General features: G+C 40.5%; 1 protein-coding gene across 1 annotated transcript; it reads right to left on the reverse strand.

Moving 5' to 3' along the window:
- Positions 1–488: 488 nt before the first annotated feature.
- Positions 489–1,574, reverse strand: LOC149175189 (pectinesterase inhibitor 9-like). The gene has a single exon (XM_089422784.1). The coding sequence runs from the start codon at positions 1,341–1,343 to the stop codon at positions 642–644; it is 702 nt and encodes a 233-aa protein (XP_089278910.1). The 5' UTR covers positions 1,344–1,574; the 3' UTR covers positions 489–641.
- Between the last annotated feature and the right edge of the window lie 8,888 nt (positions 1,575–10,462).

Raw genomic sequence — 10,462 nt, forward strand, 5'->3', positions numbered from 1 at the left:
GTAAACCAGTAAATTTTACTGCTTTTTGGGTCGTGGATTTAAACTCCATAGAGAAATGTTAAAGATAAATGCCAATTAAACTATTCCAAAGGAATAGAATGTCCAAACCCCTTTTCAAACTATGAAAACAAAAATACAAATTATTTATTATTAAATGGATTTTAGAGTGAACCAAAATGTTTTTTCATAATTAGTAGTTAGGTGGAGAGGTTTCGTCTTCAAAAGTTTTGTGGTTTAATCTTGGTTAAGACTTTGGACTATGTATTTGTGATTCAATCTTGGTTAAGACTATGTATGCTTGAAAGCTGTTAAAATTATATATGTTTCAAAATGGCTATAAACATAATTTTTTTGTTAAAAAAATAATTGAATGAAAAACAAAGATATAGAATACAGTACAATGACTCCCATGAATCATGTGGTTCAATTTTGGCTAAGACTATAGACTATATATGCTTGAGAGCTGCTAAAATTATATATGCTTTTTTTGTTAAAAAAATAACAGGATGAAAAACGAAGATATAGAATACAGCTGAATGTCAAGATTAACAATGGCTCCCATGAATCATGACCACAGGAAATGGAATACAGCTGAATGTCAAGATTAACAATGGCTCCCATGATTCATGACCACTGATTAATCAGAGGAGTTTTAGGGATAGTTTTCCATGGACATTTTCTGAAGAGAAAACAAAGTCGACAATGGCAAGATCATTGCTCACCAGTTCTCTAAGATTTTCTATCTTTTGTTTCATGCACTCATCCATTACCAAACCCGCATCTTCAAAATCATCCACGCAGGAGGAAGGGTTAGTGAGTGCCGCGCTGAGCCATGTCCTCAAATCATCCATGCTCTGCTTCCAATCTTCCTCTCCCAACACCGAAACCGAAGAGTTAAGCTGATCCACTGTATCATCCAACAGTTCCGTGCAATCCTCAAGGGCAATCAGGCTCTGGTTTTCTGCTGATTTCGTCAGTTGCGCGATAAAATCGTTAACCCTAATGGCCTCGTCAAGGCTAACCTTCACTGCAATTCTTGCAAGCTCGCTCATGTTTGCCTCCAAAAACCCCGGACAAGACAACAAAGTCGTAATACAGAGGTTGTAATACAAAGTTGCGTTGCAGACATTTTCGATGAGATCTAAGGATCGAATCGAATTAGGGCCAATTTTTGCACCATTGGTGTCTGCCAGTTGAATGCCCACATAAATTACAGCAACCAGAAAAACGGTGGAACACATCACAGCGAGAACGGCTGTACTTTTCCTCCCCTGTCTCTTTGCTTCATGGCTTGGTGGAGGAGCGGAAGGAACAATTCTGTAGCAGCCCCTGTAAGAATCCATATCACAGGTTAGTATAAACCAAACAGAGATTGCATTCCTGAATTGTTTTGGTTCTGTTTCTTTCCTTATATAAGATGAGATTTACAGAGGCGCACTGTCCAAGTAAAGATGCAACAATGGGGTTATATATATATATGTACGAATTCTTTGCTCTAAGGCAATGCAAAGTATAATCATGGCGTGCTGTGAAAACATATCACTGTTGGCCGTTTATTTTCAATGGTACGTTATAGTGCTGTTGGTGAATAAAATGTAATTTAAACATACTGACTGTGATTCCTGTGATACACGGCATCCTGATATCACATCCACAATTTTGGTTACTTTTGGAACATCTTAGCGTAATCCAAGCCTTATACGTGTTTGCTTCTACACGTTATATTAGAGAGCTGAATATCTTCGTACTAAGTGTCGAGTTACATGTATATCATTATTTATTTATTTTAATCTTTAAGATAAGATCAGATTTTAGAGATAGCTTTCAGGTTAGAGGAAAACCTAATGCCTTGGACTTGCTTTCATATTGCTTGTATCCTCCTACACTATGGGTGACAATTCAACTCCAAAGATTTGAACACGGGTAGGACCACTGCAAATCGATTCTAAACACCAAAATTCCAAAGGCCGAGTTGGTGATGGCACTTGCTTTCATAATGCTTGTATCCTCCTACACTACGGACGTATGGGTGACGCCTCCAGAGATTTGAACACAAGTGGGACTACTGCAAATTGATTCCAGTATATTGGACAAAGGAGTTAAACAAGAAGGAAATTCAATACACAGGGCTTATCTCTAGGAATTCTATGCAGCAAAAATTATAGTGAAACGAATTAAGCAGAGAAGGAGGATGGAATGCAAAGATACATAGTGTGCACTTTAAGGATTTAATTTCTATGTCCATACAAGCATTATACATCAATATTTGATTTCAACGAATCCATACATTCACGAGAAAAACATCCAGCGACTACTTATGAGATAATCTGAGAGGAAAATGGAACACATATGAAAGTAACATAGCAAGAACACATGCTACAAACTTGGGTGAGCAAGAATCACCAAAAACTTGTATTAATCTTCAACAGAGCAATAATCCATCAACAATGCACAACACTTCTTTATTGGAAAGCAAAAATTCACACAAGTTCTGAACCCTCTTAAAATATCATCTAATTTTCTTTATAGGGCCTCTGAAGGAGAACCCTTTATAAAAATATTCTTTCTTGATTTTATTCATAGAGGCGTCATGTCAAAATTAAGCATGCTCCATGGAACAGTTGTTTGTAACAGAAAATGTAGCTGACTGAGAAATAAAATATTTACATAGAAGCAAAAATAAAACTGTCATGATCACCACAATTTGCAATATCTTCAGTTTTGTTGGGCGGGAGGTGGAGGTTGCATCGCAGTGTTGATGATCTGGAGCATGGGGGGATCAATTAATTGTTGACATCTCTACCACAACACTGGATTTGGGTGAGGAGACTGGAAGAAAAATGAATATGATATTTTCAGATTTGTTAAGTCTAAATAGTCCAGCGTGGCACTGAATAACATTTTTACCAACCCAAGCAATTGGAAGTCCTTTTTGAGAGAATTTACCACTATTATGCCCTTTAGAGTGGCAATCTTCTCACGCGAGGAGTTTAGTTTGCTTTTGGCCTCTACCAGTTGTTTGTATTCATCCCGAGAGTTTAGCTCACCCAATTCCCAACAGCTGGGCAATCCTGCCCTTATCAATGATTCACATTCCTCATTGAAAGCAAATACCTTCCTTGCCACTACCCCCAAGCACTCTTCAGCGTTGACTTTGGCTTCCTCCTTTCACATCATCTTAGTCATCTCCATGACGGCACCCACTCCATCTACTACATCAATAGGCCTTAGTGCATTGAGTGGCCTCTCATTTCCAAACCTGATGAACCCTTGGGTAATCTACGAATTCTTTATTCCATCCTCCTTAGCTAATAGGATGAAGTAGTCAAAGTCCTTAACCACAATTTTCTACTCATGCGTCATGGTTATGAATTCCCAGTTCCTCCCCATTTCTTTAATGATTTCATCCCACACCATTTGTTTAGCCTGCAACAATGACATGTTCCCTTTCAACTTACTATTTAGTTCTAAGATTTGTTGTTTAGCTTCCTGTAGGTCCTTGCTGAGGATCTCAGCATTAGGCATGTTGACCTCTACTTGTTTATCCTTTTGGGCTAAGCTTTTATGGGTAGTCTATGGATCTCTTTGTACTCTTTTTAGTTCCCCATCTGAAAGCTGAAGTTCAGTAAGGGTCTTGGTAAACTATTCAATAGGGTTTTGGGGATCCTCAGGAATGATGATTGTACATATATGTGAGTCAATCTTCTGTTGCAGCTCAGTTACTTGTTGCTTAAGTTTTACAACCTCATTGTTCCTATCAGTGATCTTGTTGGCTAGGATCTCTTTTTCTGCTTTTACCTGTGCCACCTCCTTGGATTGGACATGCTCGCTTCCTGATATCTTTATCTTATGCCTTAGCTCATGAATCTATGTTTGAGAACTCTTGAGTAGGGCCTCAAAAGTTGACTTGTCCTCAGCATTCACCCCAAGCTTTACCACCAGCGTCTTGAAGCTTTCATTTTGTATGTGAAGGGCATGGGAGTTGGCTTTCTCTTGCTTCAGCCTATTTGCAACTTTCTCCAATAGTGTTTCTACCTTACTAATCATCAAGGCATTCCTATTTAGCTCATTGTACAACATTTCCCCAACCTTTCTATGGAAATGGATTTTGTTTGGGAGGGGAACACTTGCCAAATCCAAAGACACATCCAAAGTTTTTAATTGTGAACCTCAAAGAAAACACTGGGCTCGAAAATGTTGCAACGAGAATTTTTTTTGGTTCCTCTCTAAATCCATTGCAATTAGCAGCCTGGTGTGATTAAAATAGTGCTCAAGATTCAAAGTGTGCGACAGAGCTCAAAACCTCAATGATTGGATAGATCTCGGTGATCTAAATCCAATGCAATTCGTTTCACTCAACTAATATTGTATGCTCCCGATATCAAGTTCTGATTGAATTGGCAAACAGGTAAAATTTTAGCAAATGGATAGGTGACTGTGTATTTTTGGGCAGTGGCAGGATGCCACATGGCCTCATCTGATTGGTCGAAAAGTTAAAAATAATTGTTTTCAGAAATTATCCAATTTGCTCCAAGGTCGAATTTTTAATTATTTTATTGATGACTAGGTTATTAAGTGGCCAATGGTGGAGGGCCACGTGGGCCAACCAGAGGTGGCCACGTGGCCTCCAAATGGCACATTAAAATTTTTCTAAGGGTGGAATGGAGGCCATGGGGGTTGAACCCACGACCTCCTTAACCAAGTGACAAGCCTCCACCAAGTGCGCTAAACATGTTCCTTGTTAACATATTGAAAACCCCACTTATAAACATTAATAACACATATATGGAGGAGGGGCCAACCCACAGTCATCACATGCACCATAAAACCAGGGGCGCGCCTGGAGACAGGGGCTAGACAGAGCCCCCAAATTTCGACACTTTTCGCGGTCGTATGGCTGCCATGCGACTAGGAATTTCAGGACTGGAGGCTTAATGGCACCCTTAACGGTCCTACAAATTTGCCTGTCGAGCAGGAATTGTGCCAGGTTAGTGCGCTAGTTCTACGTTTGGGGCGCTCAAGCTAGGTTTATGCTGAATTGGAGGATGGTTAGCTGCAGAATTTGGGAAATGAAGAAGTAGTCATAACTTTCTCATTTTTTGGCCAAATGAGGTGCAAAAAGAACCAAAATGGGGGTTTTTTTACTATTCTAGGGCCATTGGAGACATTGGTTTAGCACTCTGAGCCCTTTAACTTGATGTAAAAATACATTTTTTTAGCATAATGGAAGAGGCCCAACATTGGAAGCTAGACCAGGAGATGTAGCCCGGGGGGGTGAACTCCTTTATCATTTGTTGATTCATGTATGTTGTTATGGTACTGATGTCTTCTTTATTTTTTACAAAACTAAAATAAAAATAATATTTATGTGTTTAGTAAATCGATCCTCTACCCAAAACACACATAATTTACACTTGCAAAATTGTTTTAAATTTTTTTCAAGTTTATACATTCAGATCAGGGTGTGATATAGGGCTAAATGAGATGCCATTTGCTGCTGCATCTCCTCCCTCACTTTCTTATTTCTTTCTTCAATGGCCTTTCCAACATGCTAGCATGATCATGTCACTGATGCACTAACTGTTGTACCTAAAACAACTACCTATGAAGAATATGAGGTAGTGGACTGTGGCAGATCTTCCAATGAGACATGAAAACCTAGTTGGTCTTGATCTGTCTCCACTAGCCTAGTTTCCAATTCTTCTTCCTCTGATGAGAGTGCATCTACCATCTAGGTATCTCAAATCTAGCCCATGGGTCACTTTTTTTCTTTGCCTTTAGGTGTTGGAGTCTCAATCTCCATCTTTGTATCAAGAGGCCATGATTCAATGTTAGCTTTCGATTCCACCTCAGGTTTAGACTCATGTAAATAAGTCGAAGCCTTTATCTTTTATCTCCTTTGAGTAATGACACTATGAGGGTCATAGTGCCAGATCTCTCCTATGCCAAATTTCATCTCTTCGAGCAAGGCCTCAACTGCCTTGAAGGCTTGCCTGGAATTAACAACAAAAGGCCCCACACGATTTCCCAAAATGAACATATGTCCCTTCTTTGCAAGGACAAAATGAAGTTGATATGTATATAGACTTTGCCTAATGAATGCTAAAGAAAATATCCACGTAGGCATGAAAATAGATATGCAGTAGGGGGGAATCTCACACCCATAAATTCTATCTGTGTTATCTTTAAACAAATACCTATCCCCTACTCTAGTGTCCTTGTTGAGCTGGAGGAGTTCTTTTTGCTAGGGGAGAACTATGGGAGGACACACACCATGAATGATCCTATATGCAATGGCCATATAGGTGGATATGAATTGTGAATAATTCTAAGAGTTAGGTCTTTTTCTAACAACAACATCCCAATCAAAGACTGAGTTTCTTTCTTCTCCTGAGAGACCAAGTTTAGGCCTATACATTCAAATTCTTCAACATGAGAGTACACAAAAAGATAAAACAACAAGGAGTAGTATCTGAAGTATGAAGTGGTGGAGAAGTGGTGCATTTGTAATCTGATGGTTTCAAACAAGTACACTGGAATATTAAGCACAAAGTTAGGCTGCAACATTTGCTTAAGGAAGCCCAAGGTGGCTTTGTTGGCTATGTTGGCATCCTCTTCTCCCAGCAGGTGAGTAATGATGGACAAGATAGGTTGGATGGGCTATGCATAGAGGGTGATGGGGAAGCTATCAAAAATAGGCAAGGCTTCTAGCCCAGGAGCCAAGATCATTTGCAAGAAGGGTTGTTGCTCAGTGGCTGGGAGAGTAGAATAATAATACATCAGGGTGGTGTTAGTGAACTGTAGAAGTTCAGGGGGAGAAGGGTACACCAATGCTCTCTGAATTAGCTCTGGGGTGATTTCTAGGATTTTTACCCCCTGGGAGGAAATAAAGTAGTTATTCTTATTGATGTAGTTTGCCACCAGCTAGGAGACAAACTCTGGGAAGTAATGCACAGAGGGTGCAATCTAGTAGTACAACCTTGAGCCCACCACTCGGAAAGGGTCCTCACCCTTGACATAGTTGCCAAACAAGTAAAATCGGAGGTTGGCTAGGTTGTAAGAGTAGACCGGGTCTGCAATTTGTGCTTCCAGGTCCATGAGGGGGTTAAGGCTTGACGAAGGCTTGGGCTCGTGGGTTTTTGGATCCCTTGGGGTTTTTGAGGGCTTCGAGGCTGTCATTTTCTGATTTAAATTGTTAACTTGCGAAAATCATGATGTATAGGTAAATAGGTTACCTGGTCACTACAGAGGAGGCCGAAAATGACATTGGGATGAGCTGCTTGGATGATGCGGTGCAAAAATGGAATTCTTTGCAGGTTAAAAGTGGGAGGAGAACTAGGAAGCAACAGAGAAATTTTTAAAATTTGAGCAGAGGAAGCCTTTTTATAAATAGTGGGGTCAACTGTCGGGTGACATCATGATGATGTCACGGAAGATGGACACAAGGTCATGATAGGATTTGTTGATGGCGGGTGGAGTGGTGGACAGGAGTGAGGGGGGAGAGAACATGAGTTACCATTGAAAATTTGAAAATTTTCCTTTCTTTGTGAATCATAGCATAGACAGATGAAATCCACCTAGCAGCGTGGTCTCCACCTAGATTCAGAGGTTGAACAGTGGGAGGACAAACCTCTCCTCTAACCCTTGGAATTAATCTCTGTCGTTGGACCAAAATTTGAATAGCAAACTCTAGAGGGGTAGAAAATCTTAACGTCTGGGCAAGTCGCCCCTCTAGGCTACTTCCAGAAGGAATCAAGGTAGAGATGAGAGGCGATCTGCCCAAAAGCTACGTGATCTTTAAGTAATGGGTCCCTCATCAGCGCTCTGGCTCCTTTCTCTTATCTTTTATTTTTACCTTTCATTCGCTGCCATGTGTTGCAGGGAGAAGATAGAGAAAAATGACTTTGAGCCTCTAAAATCTCTCATTTACCTTCGATTTGAAGTCTTCTCTCTTTTCTTCTAGTACTTAAGCTCTTCTTAGGTCCCCCCTTTTCAAAAATAAAATATTTTTCCTTGACTCATGAAAAATAGGGCCTCTCAAGCATGAATGCAAAGCGGCAGAGTAGGTGACAACATAGCTGATGACAAGTGAGGTAACAGTGGTGTTAGCTTGCTATCAGAGTCCTCTATATCCATTGAGGTATTTGGCTACACGGCCGGAAGGGGATGTATGAGCGATGGATACTACTAGCATCTGAGGCCAAGGGAAAGAAGCTCTCAATAAGTCTGGTTGTTTTGCTAGGACTAGGGAGGAATCTGTTCGCTGGGGGGGGCACTCTACTAGAGAACAATTTGGAATTGACCCCTCTAATGCTCTAGGTGTGAGTAAATTGATGTATTGTTGGGCACCTTCGCAATGGTATCGAGGATATTGATTGGCCTTCAAAAGGGGGGGCAATGTGGGGGCAATGAGGGTAGACTTGAGGTATCATTTTTTTACTATATGAAATACTCTAGAACTCATCTCATCATTTGTTTCTCTAATCAACTAGATCATACTTCCTGAGTGAGGGAAGGCATGTAGTGATTAAGTGCTCAAAAATTTTCTCAAAATTCAAAGTTGTCGGATTAGTGTGAAACCTGAACGACCTCGTAATGCTTGTCATCCTAAATCTGACGCAACTCGTTTCGCGTGAAACAGACTACGTATGCTCCAAAAACATGTTTTGTTCATTTTCCTAAACAGGTGAATTTAAAAAAAAATATATGCAAGAAGCCTAGGCAGCAACTGGGCAAGCCTACATGGCAAGGTGACTATGCATATGATTTGACCTTCAGTGAATTGTGTGCTGAAATGTGGTAGGTGCCTAGGTGGCATGTTTTTATTAGTTGGTAGGTGGCCAATCACAAGCTGCCACGTGGCACGTCTAGGGGCCACCACGTGGAAACCCAAGGGCCACCAAAATTTGTTAAGGTCAGAGCAGCAACAGCAGGGGTCGAACCCACGACCTGCTGAAACAAGTGCAAAGCCTCCTGCCAACATGCCATACAATTATTGCTTATTATATAATGAATGTTGCATATATTTGAAGTTGAAGTGGTGCGCCATCCAGGAAAGGGTTTAGCCCTTGGGCGTGTTGACCCAATAGGACTGCGAGCGGAGTGGAGTGGGGACCCAACCGGCAGGGGCAGGTCGTTGGCATTAGCCCCGAGCACATGGGCCTCCCTATCTGGCCTGATTTTCGGGATTAATACTTCATTGGGCATTTAATTTGTCTGACAAATTCGCCTTGAATTAGGCGAAACCGACACTCGGTTAGCGGAAATGGAGGCGAATTTGTAGGATGGTGCCAGATTTTTTGAAATTGAGGTACGATTAGAAGAAAAACTTGGGGAAGCCATAACTTCTTCATTTTTTGATCAAATCAGGAGCATAAATAGGCTAGACAGGCATTTTTGGGCATTCTGGAGCCATTGGAATATGTTTTAGAGTTGTTTGAGCATTGTAAACTGATGTATTCAAACTTTTTAGTATAATAGGGAGGGTCAAGCCATTGGAAGCTAGACCAAGGAGATGTAGCCTAGGCGGGGTGAACTCCTTCATCATGTGCTCTTGGAATATTATTTTAGTGATGTTCATGTCTGTTATATGTTGCTAGTTAGTCATTTTTTTATGTTAATTTGTACATGAAATTTACATAAAATCATTCGAAAACTCCTGCTAAAACTTGCAATTAACCTCATGAATCCTTAAGCACTTTTACATATTCGGAAGAGGAATTTAGCACAACAAAACTAATTTTCCCATTCATATCAAGTTTAGTATCATAGCTCTTGGTTTTCTTTATGCAAGGATGTTTTAATTGTTTGTAAGTGAATGTGATGCTTACAAGGTTGAAGCTCAAGAGAGGAGAAGGGAACCTGGTTGAAGGTCCTGAAGTTGGGTCAAGGAGAAGGAGTGCAAGATTGCCACAATCTCCACCACCAGTTCTACCTCAAATTGTAGCTGAAGATTTAGTAAGCATGTCACATGAAGGAGAGCTTGAAAATATGACAGAGGATGAGAAGGTTTTTAGGAAGGCTTTCTTTGACATGATAGAGATGGTGAAAGTCCTCTATGAAGAGAGGAATACAAAACTGCAGGGTGAAAGCTCCAAGCATCCAAAAGGAGAAGGTTCTTCAGGAGGAGGAAATGGAAATGGAAATGGTGGTAAACCTCCACCATCTCCACCATAATCTTCATCTTCATCTTCACAGACATATTCATCCTCTTCCACTAATACAAACCTTACTCATACTCATCAACATACCTCAAAAGGAATTGGTAAAACACCCTTGTTAAAACTCGATGTTAAATTTGAACTGCCCATGTATAATGGTGAAGTGAATGCAAAAAAGCTTGAAAATTGGGTTCGTCGGTTGGAGGTCTATTGCAGAATTCAAAACCTTCAAGATGATGATACAAAAATTCAGCTAGCTTCCTTGAGGCTGGAGGGTGCAACATTAATATGGTGGGAAGCCA

Source organism: Pinus tabuliformis, chromosome 4_1, assembly GCF_031772625.1.
Source record: "Pinus tabuliformis cultivar Carrire ecotype Pingquan chromosome 4_1, CPIR1, whole genome shotgun sequence".
Lineage (NCBI taxonomy): Eukaryota > Viridiplantae > Streptophyta > Pinopsida > Pinales > Pinaceae > Pinus > Pinus tabuliformis.

Bases quoted from the DNA above. Each gene is read 5' to 3' on its own strand.
- LOC149175189 (XM_089422784.1), bottom strand. From the start codon at position 1,343: ATGGATTCTTACAGGGGCTGCTACAGAATTGTTCCTTCCGCTCCTCCA.